General features: G+C 39.0%; 1 protein-coding gene across 24 annotated transcripts in view; it reads left to right on the top strand.

The window, feature by feature from the left end:
- STAU1 (staufen double-stranded RNA binding protein 1) overlaps positions 1-20,375 on the top strand; it is an 88,393-nt gene that overhangs the window by 48,184 nt on the left and 19,834 nt on the right. For 8 of the 24 annotated variants that reach the window (XM_036825057.1, XM_036825050.1, XM_036825051.1 and 5 more), the window contains 3 exons: positions 4,908-5,046; positions 6,455-6,620; positions 17,494-17,592. In XM_036825057.1, coding sequence (XP_036680952.1) covers positions 4,946-5,046; positions 6,455-6,620; positions 17,494-17,592 — 366 coding nt within the window. In that variant the 5' untranslated portion in view covers positions 4,908-4,945. Of the gene's footprint in view, positions 1-1,208; positions 1,257-2,673; positions 2,879-4,907; positions 5,047-6,454; positions 6,621-17,493; positions 17,593-20,375 lie in introns of all 24 variants that reach the window. The other 16 variants (XM_036825045.1, XM_036825044.1, XM_036825037.1 and 13 more) reach the window with 5 other exon arrangements.

Here is a 20,375-nt window from a genome sequence, read left to right on the forward strand (position 1 = left end):
TCTGGCTCCTTTCCTGCTTGTTTGAAAGTGCATGTGTACCTTAGACTGGGCAGGGAGAGGAGGTGAATGGGAAGTCAGTTTTGCCACTTGTTAGCAATCAGATAACAAGGTTTGAATATGAGAGGTAAAATTAGTCTCCCAGTGAGTATTTTGGATTATCTCTGATTTCAGGTACCCTTCTCATCCCCTCATCTTAGAGGATGAAAGACTGACTGTAATTTGAATTTTTCCTATTTGTTATTCAGGAGTTTAGTCTTTTAAGCTTGTTTGATATCTGTGCTAATGTATCAATACATCTTGGAACTTAAATGTTTGCATATCTGGCTTTATCTTTTGCAGCTGTAGTATGAGACATAAGGAATTGGGCCTCCTGTTTCTGATCCTAGCCTTGCAGTAAGATAATATACTTTTATAAGGATGAGTTATTTGTCTCTTTATGCCTCATTTTTCTTGACATGCAAACCTCAAACCTTGAATGATACCAGGTTTCTCTTTTCATTTGACTAAAAGTAACATCAACCACAATCATAAGTAGGCACCATAGGATAGCACAGTTAGGTGAGTTGCCTTTGGAGTCAGACAGATCTGGGTTTGAATCTTAGCTTCTTACTAGCTGTGTGACCTTGGGCAAGTTGCTACTTTTTTTGAACCTCAGTTTTCTCATCTGTAAAATGGGGATAATAATACCTACCAAATAAGTCTATTGTGAGATATATTAAAGGGTGGAGCACAATGTCTGGCACATAGTAAATGCTTGAGAAATGGTACCTATTATTATTAGGCAATTATGCATTTAAGAAAAACAGAAATTTCCCACTCACATGAAGCTAGTTTTAATATTATTCTAAAGCATAATTATATTTGAAATGTTTCTTTACTTTTAGAAGGCAATTAGCCATTTTTTATAACTGTTCTGTTTCTTCTACAGGATTTTTTTTGCAGATCTTAACTTTGGGATTCCCTTTATTAACTGTTTTTGATATTTTTGGAAATATGTACTTTCTCACTTGAACTTTAGTACTTTAGGTAATTTGGCTGTTGTGTTCAATCTGTAACTGCATTTTTTTTTTTTTTACCTGCAAGTTGTTCAAAGAGGAAAAGTTATTCCCTCCTAGATGATTGTTAGACTATTTAAAAAGTCAGAGGTCTGGTGTACTTTTAATTCTCTCTGAACCAAGATCTAACCTCACTACCAACCCTCCACACAGAAGGCAGCAGAGTGGCAGCAGCGCCGACGGGGACAGTCCTGGAGAAAGGCAAGACTGATCATGAAATTAACTCTTTTCTATCTTTTAGCATTTTCCCCTTCAGTGTCTTTCCATGAAAGGATCACAAAAATGACTCAGGGATTGCACAGGATTGCAGGCTTCTTCTGCCATTTGACTTTTCATGCCAGCCAGGGTTTTGAGTTCATGCTATTGGTGCTTAAATGAGTAGCTTTATGAACTGCAGCATAAATATAGGAGACCCCTAATATTACAAGGGGGATGAAGGATTCTTTAATTTTTCCCCTTTAGTGGAAGCTGTGCACTGAGGGAATCCTGAAGTTAAGACCTATAAGAAAAATCAGCTGTAAGGCAAGTTGGCCCCATCCCTTTAGGCACCAAATTTAAATGACCTAGGCATACTCAAATTACCATTTCTCATGTGAATTATTTGTCAATTAAATAAAGTGATATTCGGTGATAAAGAAGATCAGAAGAATAAAAGCTCCAGAGTAGTGAGTTTCAAACGTTGAAGTGCATCAGAATCACTTTGGGAGCTTGTTAAAAATACACATGCTTGGGTCTCCCCTCGTGCTGTTCAGTCGAAATCCCTGGGCGTGTGTATCTGCTTCCCAGGTTATTCTTCAGATGCTCACCAAAGTTAAAGAATCACTGAGCTGTGATGAGTCATGGTTTTTTTTTTGATAGAGTATTAGTCCAGTTCTGATCGGATTAACGTAACCTAATTTTACGAATGGAGTGTGCACGTGAGTTACCTTTATACCTAAAAAGGAAAAAAGAGGCTTGCCATTGTCAGTATTTGTTGAGGACAAAATTAGCTGTTTTGGATGCCTCCTTAGAATTGAGTTCAGAAACGTTTTTAGATCTTTGCTTGCTATGAATCTGATTTGCTTCTGCAAGTGGAGGCAGTGTCTGACTAGTGCAGTCTTAGGAAAGTAAAAGGCAACATTTTCGAACCTGGCTGACATTCCCAAATTTATTCGAGTTTTCGTCCTAATGGGGTTGTGTTTTCAGACAAGCGTCCACAAACAAATTACAACATCAAAACAAATATTGTCTTCATTTGTATGAGGTACTACTGTGTGTCTAAATCAAGTTTGCTAAGTTTCTTCCATGAGAAATAATAGGAAGACAATTTTCTATTTGGATGGCTTCCAAATCATCAGCATTTAATATTTTAATATATAAGAGAACATTTTTTAATCTCTGTACTTACCCCCATCTTTCAAAGCGTAGTTTTTTCATGGAGTGCTATGCAGTACAAGTCAGTGATATGTGTATCTTTTTGTATTTATAAAAACAACGAAAAAGGGGATGAAGGGATAAATTATCAAGATAATGACCAGGCCTTTTAAACCATGACCATAAATTATGTTCAAGGACCAAGTGACATATTATAGTCAACATCAGGTTTCATGAATTGAGAGCTCACAATTTTCATTTGTAGGTGTTTACAGTACAGCTAACCCTTGGAGATCAGCACTGGGAAGCTGAAGGAAGTAGTATTAAAAAAGCCCAACACACAGCTGCTGCCAAAGCTTTGGAAGGAACAAAATTTCCTAAACCTATAGTCCGCCCTTTTCGTAGCGAAGGAAGGAATCCAGGTATTATGCGTGGGCCAAGACAGGTTCCTTTCAAAAGTGTGTCTAGAGGTATCCGTTTAGTATGTATATGAATTCTTTCTTAACTAACTTGTTGGTTTTGAAAGCACAGAGTCTGCACTACCAGTGGCAAATGCTTACCTTTTCAGGTCTTAGCCTTACTCTAAAGCAGTGGTTCCCAGGCTCCAGTCCCTCTACTGCTGGTCTGGAGCGGTGGTCGTGGGAGGTGAGGGATGTCGCCAGATGATTCCCGAGATTTTTAGAAAAGCCTAATGAAATACATGTTTTCTTTTGACAAGGTGGCATACATGCCAAGAATGTGGGTTTTGGCTAAAAATCACTTCAACTCCATGTGGTCATATTGATTATAACATGTTGATCATACCCCTGATTATCAGTTTTATGTTTCCTGATCATTAACAAGAATGAGAAAATATTTTAAGTATTTGTTTCTTAAATACAAATCAGTAGGTAATATCCCTTCAAGCAAGGGCCCAACGGGGGAGAATACTGATAAAGAGGAGTGTCTGGCGAGAGCTTGGGAACCACTGACCTGGAGGCTGTAGGTAGAAGTGACTGTTTTAGGAGAGTTACCCCTCCAGTACATGAAGTCATCCCAGGCCCTTTGCACTCGGGAATGATCTGGGAAGATCTCAAAAGATCTCGGTCACACCTTTCTTGTTGCTTTTGATTGCTTTGTGGTATCCTTTCTTTAAATTTATTCTCTCCTGCAGGTAAATTTTATGGGTCAGAACTGCTCTTACTTAAAATGAAACTATTTGAATTGTGTAAAAAATACAATTCTGATGTTAGCTAGAGAGAGGTTGGTTATTCTTGTGACCCTCTGACTTTGCAAACTCAAAGATATTCTTATAAATTTGATTTATGCACTAAATTTAGTCAAACCAGTTATGGTACAGAATCGAGTCATTTTTATTTTCCTCTACATACATCCTAAAGAGGCATTTTAAAGTGGATTTTTGTGTGCATTTAAATCGAACTTTGCCATTGCTAGTGTTGTTCTGTGTTTGATATTAAAGTGTTGTTTTCAAATGTGATTGTGCACCTACACTAATCTTTCCAGGCTGGTTTTCTTTTTAAATGATTTTTAAAAGTTTATGAATTGGATGAAATGAGAGGGGAAAAAAAGGAAGATGAATAATGAGTATTTTCTAAAGTTGCTATTTCTGAGATAACCCAAGATATACTTGCTCCTGTTGTATACGGCAACAGAACTCATTTTTCTAACAAGTATTACCACAAGTCAGATCCCATTATAAGTATCAAGAATGAAACATCCAGTGCTTCCCTGGTTGTCCAGTGGTTAAGACTCCGTGCTTCCACTGCTGAGGGCGCAGGTTCAATCCCTGATCGGGGAAGTTCCACGTGCTGTGAGGTGCGGCACCCCCCCAAAAAAAATTAAGAATGGAAACATCTAAATATTTTGTGGGTCTCATCTGACTTCTCCAGATAGAATTTACTTGTCTCCTCCTCAGTGATACTGCACCTTTCCTTAGAGCACACGTAATGTTGTATTGTAGTTCTTTGAGTGTGTTTTGTGTTCTTTGAACTCCTCTGGGGCAAGAATTGTGTTCAAGCTTCTCACAGTACTTTGCCTCCAGTTAGTATTGAATAAATGCATTGTTCTATGAAATAGTGTGTACAAACATCCTTCTAAGTGTAAGCCAGTCAGTCAGTACAACCAAAGTTATGTTGGTTGAGTATTCCCAAACAATGAAATGATTTGGATGGTCCTATGGGATTTTTTAATCATGGAATTTGATGTGTATTGGAAGTTATTTCTGACAACTGGCTTTCACTGCTAACATCTTGTGTTACACTGATGCTCCCCTAACAGCCGTTGCAGTATATTTTGTGCTGCTGACTGTCTATTAATACCTAGAAATCACAGCAGATTCTTGGATTTCCTGACCTGATGCCTAGCAGTGAAGTACTTAGATCTTTTCCTGAAATACATCATGAATCCAGTTAGTAGAAAGCATGCTATTCTTTTTGATTTTAGTGAGTGTCATTCTCATATCAGAAAAAAACAATTCTTTGTGTTGATTCTGTGTTGCAGAAAGCATAACCCCTACTGTAGAGCTAAATGCACTGTGCATGAAACTTGGAAAAAAACCAATGTATAAGCCTGTCGACCCTTACTCTCGGATGCAGTCCACCTATAACTACAACATGAGAGGAGGTGCTTATCCCCCAAGGTATGTGTTTGTTTTGTTTTCAATACAGGTGAAGATATATTTGATCTTTTACATAGAATAATAAGATCTTTAGATTGTAGAGCGCATAATGGTTTGGTCCTCTTTGGCCTGCCAAATGCTAAAGTCAGTCTTAATTGTCTTGGTGTCATTGGAACTGTATCTTGATGCTCTTTTAACTCCTGTCATTGGAAAGGGCCTGAGCACATTCCTCATGAGCAGTACGGCTCGTGCCCCAAGCTATCTGCTTAAAGCTGTCACCATTCTAACTGCTTTGTGCAACTGAGTCATATTTTTATTTTTTAAACAAAGATGGCCTAATGATTTTATTTTATTTTTTAAAAGATTTATTAATTTTTTTTGGCTGTGTTGGGTCTTCGTTGCTATGCGCGGGCTTTCTCTAGTTGCGGCGAGCGGGGGCTACTCTTCGTTGCGGTGCGTGGGCTTCTCATTGCAGTGGCTTCTCTTGTCACGGAGCACGGGCTCTAGGGCATGTGGGCTTCAGTAGTTGTGGCGCGTGGGCTCTAGAGGGCAGGCTCAATAGTTGTGGCGCACAGACTTAGTTGCTCCGTGGCATGTGGGATCTTCCCGGACCAGGGCTCGAACCCGTGTCCCCTGCATTGGCAGGCGGATTCTTAACCACTGTGCCACCAGGAAAGTCCCAAACTGAGTCATATTTGAACATGATTCCTGCAACACCACAATTCTCAGCATTCACAGATTTCCTGATTATTGTTTATTGGGTACTTTTTGTTGAACTTACATATGTGTTTGTAAATAGCCTTGGTATACAGATGCAGTAAAATATTAATTGAAACCTGAAAATGCCATGCGTTGAAAACCTTCTGCTTGTGGTCATAAGACACTAGTGGATAGATTGATGATCAAACTGGAGGTCTTCATTTCCCTGCCCTACTTTGGGGTAGGAGGGAGGTGGAGGCCAAAGCCATTTTAAAAATAGAAACCAGCCTCTGCCAGGCTATAGCATATTGGGATTTCCAGAAATGAGGGTCCTTTCTAAAAGACATCTGTTAAAAAATTTCCATCCTTTTCTGGAGACACGGAAGCGTGAATCTCAGGTACGAGAAAGTAGAGCAAGTTAAGTTTTCTGTCTCAGCCAAAGGCTAATCTATTTTAGATTTTGTAAATATGGGTTAGCTTTATAAATTGAACTCATATAATTTGTAAGGCAGTGTATTTTGTGGAACATAAACAGTATTTGCTGATACCGTGTGGCAATTCTAATGCAGCATAAACATGGGAAATCTCTGGATGTACTGATGAGGAGTCATTATTGGCACGCAAACGCTGATGTGATCAGGACCTGTGATGAAGGAAACACCTGGAATTTGTCAGAGAACGTATGGTGACTTACCTGAGACTAATTTTCCTTACCCCCCTCTATTTTTAGGTACTTCTACCCATTTCCAGTGCCACCTTTACTTTATCAAGTTGAACTTTCTGTGGGAGGACAGCAATTTAACGGGAAAGGAAAGACGAGACAGGCTGCGAAACACGATGCTGCTGCAAAAGCTTTGAGGACCCTGCAGAACGAGCCCCCACCCGACAGGCTGGAGGTGAGGAGAGAGCAGAGCTGGGGCTCCTTGACGCTTTGGGTGTAGCAGGAAGGTGGTAGGGAAGACACCATCTCAAGTTGCTTTCTCTAAGAGGATGTATAGAGAGTTGTCCATAATGTCTGTTATTTGATAGCTTACAAGTTTTTTTATACCCTGTAGCTCTCTTGCCTTTCTTCCCCCTTAAAAAAAATGTCTTAGCAAGAAAGTCAGGTGTCTTCTTTTGTGCTCAATGGCATAGTTTTGAGTGAACATGTTAGAAAGATTGTGGACTCACTTGAGTTGTGAAGAACATGCATGGCTGAATTCTTTGGTGCTGAAGATTATGCTTGTCAGAATCTGTGTTTTATGGTACCAGGTTAGAGGATTTTCTAAAGCCATTTTGACCAGTCTTTCTTTCTTTATTATCTTGAAGTGCCAGTTACCCATTGCTGCTTAACACACTATCACAAAAATTAGTGGCTTAAACACCTACAGGCCTTTATTTTGCTCACAAGCCTGCAGTTCAGGCAGGGCTTGGCACGGGGAGCTTGTCTCTGCTACACGTAGCTTGGGCTGAGGCAGCTCTGCAGGGGCTGGAGGATCTCTGTCAAGATGGCTCCTTCACGTGGCTGCTGAGTTGTTGCTGGCTGTCGCCTGGGAACTGAGAGGGGGCTTTGGTCCGGGGACCTCAGTTCCTCTCCTAGTTAACCTATGCAGAGATTGTTTACACATCCTCACAGTGTGGTGGCTAGGTTCCAAAGGTGAGCATTCTAGAAGACAGGAAATGGAAGCAGTTGCCAGTTTCTTAGGACCTAGGCCCAGAAGTCAGCACAGCGTCACTTCTGCCATATTCTGTAGGTCAAGCAGGCACAGGGTCCAGATTCAAAAGAGGAGATACAGAATCTCACTTTTTTTTGGTACTGAGGTAAAATTCACATAACAATTTCACAATTTTAACCATTTTAAGTGTATAATTCAGTGACTTTTAGTGCGTTCACAATGCTGAGAACCCCACTTCTGGATGAGAGGAGTATCAAAGAATTTGGGGGCTGTTTTATTTTTTATTTTTTGGCCACACCACGCGGCTTGTGAGATTTTAGTTCCCCAACCAGGGATTGAACCCAGGCCCTCGGCAGTGAGAGTGTGGAGCCCTAATCACTGGGCTGCCAGGGAATTCCCTTGGGGGCTGTGTTTTAAAATTATCACAATAGGTAAAGGATTTGAACTCTTTGTGACTAAATAGGAATATGGGTCTTAGAAAATCAGTGATTCCATGCCATTGAGGGTCCAGAGTTCCAGGAGAAACCCACTGAGTTAGAAAACATTGAGATTTCATGATTCTGTTTAATCATAGTATGAAATGTCTCCTGAATACATCCCTGGGAAGCATTTGACTCTTCTTCCTCAAGAAACAAGTCCTCAAAGAATAAGAAGATCTTGCACAGAACATTGGGCTAAATGGGTGATGATAGGTATGAAGTTGAAGGGACCCTTGGCAGGGTGCTTGCTGAGGTCCGTTGTGTCCAGCTGTCCCCCAGGGTGACCCAGCTCAGGGTGGTGCTCTGTGGCTTCACGGCTGCTGTGCAGGAAGGTTTTGTTTTTCTTTTGTTGCAGTGCATTTCCATCTTGAGTGTCATCACGCATTTTAACAGAGATGATCTGTTTCCTGGATCCACTGAGGACCAAATAAAGGAGAATGGACTATAACTTAGCAGAGGAGAATTTAGTGAGGTGAAAGGATGACGTCCTCAGTGGTGAGATTTGTTAAAAACACCGAAGGTAGTGAAATCTGAGTTATTTTTGGAGGCTTCAGTTTTTGAGTTGACTTTGGTGCTAATATAATTGGAGTCAGATGGAGTAGGTATTTCTTGGTTCCTTCTAGCCAGCAGTTGTTAAACGATCGCTGAACAGTGGTATGTGGGTTGTCTGCTTCAGAATCACTTGAGAAGTTTAAAAAAAAAATTCCTTGGCCTAACCCACATGAATCTAGATTCTAATGCAGTGGGTCTAGCCAGGAGTCTGGCTTTTTCTTTTTCTTTTTTTCTTTTTTTTTTTTTAAGTTATACAATTTTTATTTATTTATTTATTTATTTATTTATGGCTGTGTTGGGTCTTCGTTTCTGTGCGAGGGCTTTCTCTAGTTGTGGCAAGCAGGGGTCACTCTTCATCGCGATGCGCGGGCCTCTCACTATCGTGGCCTCTCTTGTTGTGGAGCACAGGCTCCAGACGCGCAGGCTCAGTAGTTGTGGCTCACGGGCCTAGTTGCTCCGCGGCATGTGGGATCTTCCCAGACCAGGGCTCGAACCCGTGTCCCCTGCATTGGCAGGCAGATTCTCAACCACTGCGCCACCAAGGAAGCCCCTGGCTTTTTCTTTTTTTCCTTTTTTTTTTTTCTGGCTGTGCTGCGTGGCATGTGGGATCTTAGCGCCCTGACCAGGGATCGAACCCACGCTGCCTTCAGTGGGAGTGTGGAGTCTTAACCACTGGACCACCAGGGAAGTCCCGCTTTTTTTTCTTTTTTAACATGCTCTTAGAGTACCTCTAAAGCACAGTCAGGGTTTGGGAATCCCAGGTCCTAAGTGTTTTCAGTGCTTCCCACGCAGTTTTCCCCCTTGGAATCCTCCTTGGAAGTATGTACTCACCATATTGCTGCAAAGGGAAAGTGCCCGTCAGTGTCTCAGAGTGACTCACGGAGCGGTTGGTTGGCTCGGGTCTTGAGGTCAGGGGCTGTAGTGGACACCCTCTCCTCGGCTCATCTGACGTTCTGTAAGCAGCTTGGCTGGGAGTCATGATCATCACTTGTGCCCCTTGTTTCCTCCTCTTTGCCCCTTTTCTAATTCTTTCTATATGGTTTGAAGTAGAGACTTCAGAAATGAGGATCATTAACTAGGATATGACCTTTTCTTTGAGTTAATAAGTGAAACACTTGGCTTCCCACGTAAATGAGCTGCCTCTGGTCTACCAGGCCCCCTGTAGGGTGGGCAGCAGGGGAGAAAGACATTTTTAAAAGACAGCTGTAATTTTTTTTCTTATAAGTGATGCCTGTGAACTATGAAAATTTTTAAACTCAAAAAAAAAGAAAAAAGAAAAACAAATGCTGTATAAATTTACCACTTGTAGATCGTCACTGTAAACATTTTTGTGGATGTACATATAAGTAAGTACATGCACCTGTTTCACAAAAATGGGATGATATGGTACAGTAACCACCTTTTTTTCACTGAAGTGCTCATTATGAATATGTTGTCATGCCATTTACTTACAATTCCATGGAGGACTCAAATTCAGCATGGTTCTAAGCACTTTTTTTTTTTTTGGCCACACTGCATAGCATGTGGGATCTTAGTTCCCCGACCAGGGTTCGAACCCACACCCCTTGCACTGGAAGTGCAGAATCTCAACCACTGGACCGCCAGGGATATCCCTTAAGCACTTGTTAATGGCTGCACAGTGTTCCATTGTGTGAGCATACCAGTTTATTTTTTCAACAACAGAGGCTTGGTTTTTAGGTTGTTTGCAGTTTTTCCTGTTATAAAAATAGGTAGTGAAGAACATTGTTGTAGTTAAATCTTTGTGTATGTCCGTGATTATTTTTATGAGCCACAGTCCTAGAAGTGGAATTTCATGGTAACGTATATGGCCAAGTTCCCCACCAGGAAGATGGTACCATTTTAGGCCTCTGCCAACAGGGTCTGAGCAGCCTGTTTGCCCACAGCCTGCCAGCACTGGAAATTATCATTTTAAACAAAGTGTCCATTTTGCTATTGAAAATTTTTAGCTCATGTGATCGTGTGGTGGATCAATTCACCTTCTCTAAAACATAGCCAATAAAGCTGGCGGTTTCTGTCTAAGAGAGGTGTGGTCTGGTCCGTTGATGACAGGCACTGTGCTCGGCTGGCCCTAAAGGTAAACAGCAGCACTGCCCCTCCCCATGTGGAGCTTGGTTGAGTGGAATATCATCAAGAAGTGCAGTGCTAGGATGGAAGTAGCAAGTATCATGAGAGCATAAAATGTCTTGTTTAGGTAGGAGTACTGATGGTGCATTGAGGAAGAGTCATTTAAGCTCAGACTGAAGATGAGCAGAAGAGCAGGGGAAGTACATTCCCAGCAGAGGGAGCAGCTTGAGCAGAGGTCCTGAGTTGGGAAAGCACCTCTATTCTATTCTATTCTGTTCTGTTCCTGTCCTGTCCATGGCTTGTGCTAATAAAGGATGACTTATTCAGTGTTGAGGTGTTAGCAGTAATGATGGTCATAACTACAGTATCTGTAATAGAGAAAAACAGGAGCTAGCCTAATATGTCCATTAGTAGGGAAATGGTTAAATAAATGAATACATTTATCCCAGGAGTATCAGAGTGTGGTAGATCTGTTTACGTGGATGTGAAAGGAGGCCCATAATGTATTGAATGGGGGGGGAATCATGATCCAGAGCTGTTACTACGTGTATAGTGTGATTGTGTTAAGTAATCAAAAGCACCAACTGTGTGTGTATGTATCTGTATATATTTGCACGTGCATAGTTTCTATCTTGAAGGTTATAGCAAACTTTAAAAGTAGTTTTCTCTTGGTGGTAGTGGTAGAGGACAGACTTTTTTTAAATTGTATTGTTTGAAGTTTTCTTTTTTTAAATACTACTTCTGAAAAAATAAATAAATGCACTTCTTCCTGGTCTTGAGTTCTTGTCTTCACTTGAGCCAGGGACATGTTTAAGTAGGACTAAAACTAAAATTGGAGACCTTAATCTTCATTATACTATCAGGGTCCATGGGACCCAATTTTCATTTTTGAGCTTTCTCTAGCTCTGTAAGAATTGATACTACATGACTTCTATTCTTTTTCTAGAGGTTTTAAAAAGAACAAAGAGAAAACATACTTATTTTTGAAAGTAGAATAGTGATTTCTGTCTTAAAATGATCATGTGGGTCCTTTGGATCCTTTTATAAATCTTTACATTATGGAATCTTAATTTTCCTATGCTTTGAAACATTTTGCTGCTGTCCTCCTACATATCATTTCAGCACTCTTCATCATATTTTCCCAAATATGCAATAAACAAGACTAAAATAATAAGAAAGTGGAAGAATGATGAAATCCCTGGGTGGATGATACAGTAGTGAAATAATTGTCATTATTGCATCATCCTTTAATGCTCTTATTGCATTGCCTAATGTATCACATTATCTTTCAAGAAGATACAAAAGAAGACTGGAGACACCATCTTTTTACTCTACTTTTAGCTTTTGTTGAACCCAGGAGAGAATTAAGAATTTTTCTTTTTCCATCCGTACTGGCAAAGAGAAGAAAATTGATGGAGGAAGACATTTTCATTATTAGACAAATCAGAAGATGAATGCAGAGAGACAAACAGCAGCATTCTAGATTCTAATGGTGATGGTGAGATTTGAGTGTTGACGTGACTCAGACTGGGAGTCTTCAGATGATACCTTAGATAAGTTTTCCCAGACTCGAAGAGTCGGCAAGTGAACTGTGTATTTCTGTGGTGTATGAAAAAGAAATGTGCATTCTCTTCTGGTCAGTCATTCAACAGGAAGGACTTTGCTGCACAATATTTTGCAACAGGAACTGGACCAACCTGTTTTGTTTTTCTAAAAAATTTGTGTGGCAACATTCTCTCATCTTATATGATGTTTGGCCACCAGAGTTTTCTCACCACTTAATGTCCACAAAATAACTGGATACATGTAGAAAGAGGTGTATGTATTAGAAGGAAATTGATGATACAACAATGAAAAAAAATCATTAGATCCTTCTTTTGGTGTTTATAAATCTAGAAATGAAAGCATTTTGTATTGGGTTGGCCAAAAAGTTCGTTCGGTTAGTGAATCCGTTCAATAATGTTCTTCGTGAAAATGAAAAATGTGTCTTTATTTTTACTTAAAACCGAACAAACTGTTTGGCCAACCCAGTAGTTATGGAGCAAAGAAGATGGCTTTTCTCCCTTCAACAAAGTTATGAGTCAGTTTCAAAAGTAATGTGTTTTGACAATACCAGTACAAGAAGAATCAGAATCATGATAAGCTAGAACCCATTGGAGGTGGATTTGAAATCTGGCATCATTACTGTGGGCTGTGCTCAAAGTTCAGGCGTGATAGCTGGTGAGCAGTTAGTTGCATTTAATGACCTTGCCCATTTGGGATATATGTTCCTTCCTTCCTGACTACAAACCTGGAATAAAAACTTAGGTTTGTTATTTTAATTTTTTATTAAAGTCTCTAATGAAATGATTTTTGTTGTCCTTTTATTCTGTATGTTATTTGTAAAATGTCTTTAAATATAGAAAAATAAAGAGGGCCTGTTGGAGCCAGATGGTAAATGGTGATGACTATTTTTCCCTGGCATATTGAGGGTTAAGCATGGTTCAGAGTGTTTTTTTCTTTTCTTAATGTTGCCTAGATTTTATTGCTGAACCATACACTATGGGATTGATGTTAACAGTAATTCCCACTTCATGAAGGTAAGACTGAGGGCCCGCTACACTTTCCTCATCTCACTGGGAATGGTATTTGTGGATTTGTTTTGAGTCATTTGCTGCTTCCCCCATTGCAACATTTTGTCCGGTCCAGATAATAATAAAATTATTTATGTAAAAGAGCAACATAATCTCACGTCCAGGTAAATGTATATCTTTGTTTCCTGTTTTGCATTTTTATTTTACTGGCTGCTTTGTCCCTTTTGCAATTCCTTTAGAAGAATACCTTCGAGCAGTGAATCTCAACTCTGTTTGCTAGTAAAATCACCTGGGGACTTAAAAAAAAAATCAAATACTATATATAAAACAGATATCCTGGGACTTCCCTGGTGGCGCAGTGGTTAAGAATCCAATGCAGGGGACACGGGTTCGAACCCTGGTCCAGGAAGATCCCACATGCTGTAGAGCAAATAAGCCTGTGTGCCACAACTATTGAGCCTGCGTTCTAGAGCCTGCGAGCCACAACTACTGAAGCCTGCGTGCCTAGAGCCCGTGCTCTGCAAGAAGAGAAGCCACCGCAATGAGAAGCCCGCGCACCGCAACAAAGAGTAGCCCCCGCTCGCCACAACTAGAGAAAGCCCGTGCGCAGCAACGAAGACCCAACGCAGCCAAAAAAAAAAAAAATATCCAGGCCCTATCTGCAAAAATTTGAGTTCACTTATCTGGAGCAGGGCTCTGGCATCTGTATTTGTAAAGCTCCCAAGTGATTCTAATGCTGCTATGGTTGAGAACTACTGGCTGAGAGTTTAAAATTTAGTAGTAGACCATTGTTTTTTTATCAGACTTATGTGGAACCTCAGTATGCAAAATAGAAAAATAACATTTCATTAGTAAAACTTATAAGTTTGAACTTTAGAATATTTATAAAAGGCAATCAATGAGAATGATTTATGTGAATTCTCACAACACAGAATTGTACTATATATTGTTTTGGTCCATTTGAAAAAAAAAAAAGCCACAAGGCTGGGAAAGATCCAGTCCCATTTTAGAATAGCAGTTAACTCTTCTATGGGAAGAAGAGTGAGAAGGGCTTCACTCATTGTTTTCCTTATAAAAGCAAAAAAAAAAATTGATGTCAGTAGTGTCTAGTGTTGGCATTTGTTAAATCCAGCACAATTGCCTGTTACATTATTATCTGTACTTTTCTGTATGTTTGAAATAGGTCATAACTAAAAATAAAAGTTAAAAGGAATTGAGCTGATATAGTGAACAAAAAAATGAAAATTGGGGTACATGCATGGCAATTGAAGTATTATCATCCTCAGCACCTGGTTTATTTCCAAATTTGGTTCTTGTTGCACCTAAGGAAAACATTCTCATTGACACAGTTATTTATCATGAGAGTGGACCATTTTTTAAAATAACTCATTTATTTAAAAAATCTGTGGATACTCTTCAAATAAACAGCTGTCAGAAAACTTGTTTGTGTACAAAAATGAGTTAACCTGTTAGCACAAGTTAATGTGTTGATGGTCTCTAGTGTGTTACTGTTTGGTATGAAACACATACTTTTCTTTGTTGCTTTTCAAAAAATTAAGATAAAATATATAGATAATATAAAGGACGCCATTTTAACCATTTTTTAAGTGTACAGTCTTATGACATCAAATATATTCTCAATGTTATGTAACTATCACCACTGTCCATTTTCAAAACGTTTTCATCATCTCACACAGAAACTCTTGTACACATTAAACAAAACTCCACCTTACCCCCGTCCTCATCCCCTGTAAACCTCTGTCCTGCTTCTGTCTCTGCACTTGCCTGTTCTGGATAACGTGTATAAGTGAATATTTGTCTTTTGTGTCTGGCTTATTTCATTTATCCTAATGTTTTCGAGGTTCATCCATGTTGTAGCTTGTTTCACAATTCCATTCCTTTTTAAGACTGAGTAATATTCCATTGTATCAGTATTCCACATTTTGTTTATCCTTTCATCTGTTGATGGATGTTTGGGTGGTTATCATCTTTTGGCTATTGTGAATAATGCTGTTATGAACACTGATGTACAATTATCTGTCCTTACTGAGTATATATTTAGCAGTGAAGTTGCTGGATCATATTGTAATTCTATGTTTAACTTTTTGAGGAACCACCATACCGTTCTCTACAGAGGTTATACCATTTTACATTCTCACCAGCAGTGTACAAAGATTCCAATTTCTGCACATTCTTGACAACACTTGCTATTGTCTGTGGCTGTCCTTATGGGTGTGAAGTGGTATCCCATTGTAGTTTTGATTTGCATTTCTCTGATTAGAGATGTTGAGCATTTGTATATCTTCTTTGGAGAAATGTCTATTCAGATTCTTTCTCCATTTTTGAATTGCATTGTTTGTTGTTGTAGTTCTTTATATATTCTGGACATTAATTATTTATCAGATACATGATTTGCAAATATTTTCTTCCATTCTGTGGGTTGTCTTTGCTCTCTTAATTGTGTCCTTCAATGTACTGAAGTTCTTTTTGGTTTCTTTTTGTACTAAAGTTTTAAATTTTGAGTCCAATTTATCTGTTGGTTTTCTTTTCTTAAAATTTATTTATTTATTTATTTATTTGTTGGCTGTGTTTGGTCTTTGTTGCTACGTGTGAGCTTTCTCTAGTTGCGGCGAGTGGGGGCTGCTCTTCATTGCGGTGCACGGCCTTCTCATTGCGGTGGCTTCTCTTGTTGCAGAGCATGGGCTCTAGGCACGTGGGCTCTAGAGCGCAGGCTCAGTAGTTGTGGCGCACGGGCTTAGTTGCTCCGCGGCATGTGGGATCTTCCCAGACCAGGGCTCGAACCCGTGTCCCCTGCATTGGCAGGCAGATTCGTAACCACTGTGCCACCAGGGAAGTCCTATTGGTTTTCTTTTGTTGCCTGTGCTTTTGGTGTCATATCCAAGAAATCATTCCCAAATCCGGTGTCATGAAGCTTTTCCCCTGTATTTTCTTCTAAAAGCTTTATACTCTTAGCCCTTATGCTTAGGTCTTTGATCCATTTTGAGTTAATTTGTGTATGTGGTATGAGGTAAGAGTCCAACTTCATTTTTTGTGTGTGTGGTATCTGGTTTTCCCAGCATTTTTGTTGAACATGCTTACTTTTTAAATACTGTATTTTTTTTTGTTGTTCTTGTTTAAACCTATTTAAAAAATAAATTTCAAACCAAACCTCTTTGGAACTCTAGCCTTCTAAGACACCTTGCTTGAAGATTTCTGACTTTAAGGACTCACTCATAAAAAGGCAGACCCTCTTTCTCCTTATGATTTAAACAACAAGCATAAAAGTGTGTTTGGCTTAATTTATCACCAGAAGTTGCTATGCAAACAGTTTTGACCAGGTAGTGAGTGAAGTGAAACCAGATGGAAAGAAAACATCATCATGGAAGGAGAGAAGGAATTACAGTGTCTGGTTAAATTTACTTGTACAGGATTATATTCTTAATTATATTAATTTTTTTAATTTAGAGTTTTCTTTCTTTTAATTATAGCTTGAAATATGGATCCTGTGTTAGGGTTAGGATCTACCTGATAAACCTAAGGAAATGCACAACAAATGAAATCCTGGATGGTGCTGCATCTTGCCTAGTCAGTGATTTCAGCCATGGGTTCCTGTCATATAGTTCTGATCTGGATTATAGTTCTGAAATAGGATTTTACAAATTCTTTGACAGAAGAATCCCAATAATAAGAAAAACACAGCTGTCTTGCCATGTTTTGGGGTCACTTTGCTATTACTGAGCTTATCTCATTTCTTGTATTATCACTGCCACACAGTATAGACTCCATGTGGTCCGTGTGCACAGAGAAGATCTCTGCCCTTCTGTAGTCCCAGCCTGTGGAGGACTGTAAATGAACATTGTTACAAAGCTGGAGTCAGCTTTTGTTCAAGGTTCTTTATTAGTTTGCACCTTGCATTTTTGCCAGCAGCAGTTAAGTATAAGACACGTGGCGGTTTTGTAATTGTTCCACTGCATCTTTTTTTAAAAAGTGGTTTCCAGGGATTTTTTTTGTCCAAATAAGAAACCCACATACCTAGGTGGAGAGACTTACATTTGTCCTTGCCATGCCCCACATAGACTGTACTTGGACTTTTTCCAGAATGTGGCTTGCCAGTCCTTGAGGGGGCTTCGGGAGTCCCTCTTCCTGAGCGGCCGTGGCTCACTACAACGCCATTAGGCTGATCCATATCCAAAGGCCTGTTATGTGTGGACTGTTTATGTTGGATTTATGAGGTAGAAGCTAGCCAAAGTTTGATAGGACACTTTTTTTTAACCTTTTAATTTCAGTGACACATGGAACACATGTTCACGGGGTTACTGCTGCATCCATAAAGCCTAGTTTCAGTGCTTTTAAGGTTTATCATCACAGCTGGGATCTTGACCGCTTTAACAAGAGTTCACTACTAACCAATTATTCTTCCTTTAGGTGAATGGAAGAGAATCAGAAGAAGAAAATCTCAATAAATCTGAAATAAGTCAAGTATTTGAGATTGCACTTAAACGGAACTTGCCTGTGAATTTTGAGGTAAGCTTATTTTACACATCTATTATACTGTTGGTGTTCATCATCAGAATAGTATTTTTCTTAAATAACATTGGAATGATAATCATATATATGTGAATCTTCAAATTTAAGATTCAAACTTTATTTATTTATTTATTTTTAAGTAATCATGTTTTATTAACAGAAGAATATATACATTTATTTTGAATTTTATTTTTTTATACAGCAGGTTCTTATTATCCATTTTATACACATCAGTGTATACATGTCAATCCCAATCTCCCAATTCATCCCCCCCGCCGCTTTCCCCCCTTGGTGTCCATACGTTTGTTCTCTACATCTGTGTCTCAATTTCTGCCCTGCAAACCGGTTCATCTGTACCATTTTTTTAGGTTTCACATATATGCATTAATATACGATATTTGTTCTTCTCTTTCTGATTTACTTCACTCTGTATGACAGTCTCTAGATCCATCCACGTCTCTACAAATGACCCAATTTCCTTCCTTTTTATGGCTGAGTAATATTCCGTTGTATATATGTACCACATCTTCTTTATCTATTCATCTGTCAATGGGCATTTACGTTGCTTCCATGACCTGGCTATTGTAAATAGTGCTGCAGTGAGCATTGGGGTGCATGTGTCTTTTTGAATTATGGTTTTCTCTGGGTATATGCCCAGTAGTCGGATTGCTGGATCATATGGTAATTCTATTTTTAGTTTTTTAAGGAACCTCCATACTGTTCTCCATAGTGACTGTATCAATTTACATTCCCACCAACAGTGCAAGAGGGTTCTCTTTCTCCACACCCCAACAAAAACAACAGCATTTGTTGTTTGTAGATTTTCTGATGATACCCATTCTAACTGGTGTGAGGTGATACCTCATTGTAGTTTTGATTTGCATTTCTCTAATAATTAGTGATGTTGAGCAGCTTTTCATGTGCTTCTTGGCCATCCGTATGTCTTCTTTGGAGAACTGTCTGTTTAGGTCTTCTGCCCATTTTTGGACTGGGTTTGTTTTTTTTATATTGAGTTGCATGAGCTGTTTATATATTTTGGAGATTAATCCTTTGTCCGTTGATTCGTTTGCAAATATTTTCTCCCATTCTGAGGGTTGTCTTTTCGTCTTGTTTATGGTTTCCTTTGCTGTGCAAAAGCTTTGAAGTTTCATTAGGTCCCATGTGTTTATTTTTGTTTTTATTTCCATTACTCTAGGAGGTGGATCAAAAAAGATCTTGCTGTGATTTATGTCAAAGAGTGTTCTTCCTATGTTTTCCTCTAAGAGTTGTATAGTGTCCGGTCTTATATTTAGGTCTCTAATCCACTTTGAGTTTATTCTTGTGTATGGTGTTAGGGAGTGTTCTAATTTCATTCTTTTACATGTAGCTGTCCAGTTTTCCCAGCACCATTTATTGAAGAGACTGTCTGTCCTCCAATACAAGGATTCTATATCCTTGCTTCCTGTGTCATAGATTAGTTGACCATAGGTGTGTGGTTTATCTCTGGGCTTTCTATCTTGTTCCATTGATCTGTGTTTCTGTTTTTGTGCCAGTACCATATCATCTTGATTACTGTAGCTTTGTAGTATAGTCTGAAGTCAGGGAGCCTGATTCCTCCAGCTCCGTTCTTTTCCCTCAAGACTACTTTGGCTATTCGGGGTCTTTTGTGTCTCCATACAAATTTTAAGATATTTTTGTTCTAGTTCCATAAAAAATGCCATTGGTAATTTGATAGGGATTGCATTGAATCTGTAGATTGCTTTGGGTAGTAGAGTCATTTTCACAATACTGATTCTTCCAATCCAAGAACATGGTATATCTCTACATCTGTTTGTGTAATCTTTAATTTCTTTCATCAGTGTCTTATAGTTTTATGAATACAGGTCTTTTGTCTCCTTAGGTAGGTTTATTCCTAGGTATTTTATTCTTTTTGTTGCAATGGTAAATGGGAGTGTTTCCTTAATTTCTCTTTCAGATTTTTCATCATTAGTGTATAGGAATGCAAGAGATTTCTGTGCATTAATTTTGTATCCTGCAACTTTATCAAATTCATTGATTAGCTCTAGTAGTTTTCTGGTGGCATCTTTAAGATTCTCTATGTATAGTATCATGTCATCTGCAAACAGTGACAGTTTTACTTCTTCTTTTCCAATTTGTATTCCTTTTATTTCTTTTTCTTCTCTGATTGCTGTGGCTAGGACTTCCAAAACTATGTTGAAGAATAGTGGTGAGAGTGGACATCCTTGTCTTGTTCCTGATCTTAGAGGAAATGCTTTCAGTTTTTCACCATTGAGAATGATGTTTGCTGTGGGTTTGTCATATATGGCCTTTATTATGTTGAGGTAGGTTCCCTCTATGCCCACTTTCTGGAGAGTTTTTATCATAAATGGGTGTTGAATTTTGTCCAAAGCTTTTTCTGCATCTATTGAGATGATCATATGGTTTTTCTTCTTCAATTTGTTAATATGGTGTATCACATTGATTGATTTGCATATATTGAAGAATCCTTGCATCCCTGGGATAAATCCCACTGGTGTATGATCCTTTTAATATGTTATTGGATTCTGTTTGCTAGTATTTTGTTGAGGACTTTTGCATCTATATTCATCAGTGATATTGGTCTGTAATTTTCTTTTTTTGTAGTATCTTTGTCTGGTTTTGGTATCAGGGTGATGGTGGCCTCCTAGAATGAGTTTGGGAGTGTTCCTTCCTCTGCAATTTTTTGGAAGAGTTTGAGAAGGATGGGTGTTAGCTCTTCTCTAAATGTTTGATAGAATTCACCTGTGAAGCCATCTGGTCCT

Source organism: Balaenoptera musculus, chromosome 15, assembly GCF_009873245.2.
Source record: "Balaenoptera musculus isolate JJ_BM4_2016_0621 chromosome 15, mBalMus1.pri.v3, whole genome shotgun sequence".
NCBI classification, from domain to species: domain Eukaryota; kingdom Metazoa; phylum Chordata; class Mammalia; order Artiodactyla; family Balaenopteridae; genus Balaenoptera; species Balaenoptera musculus.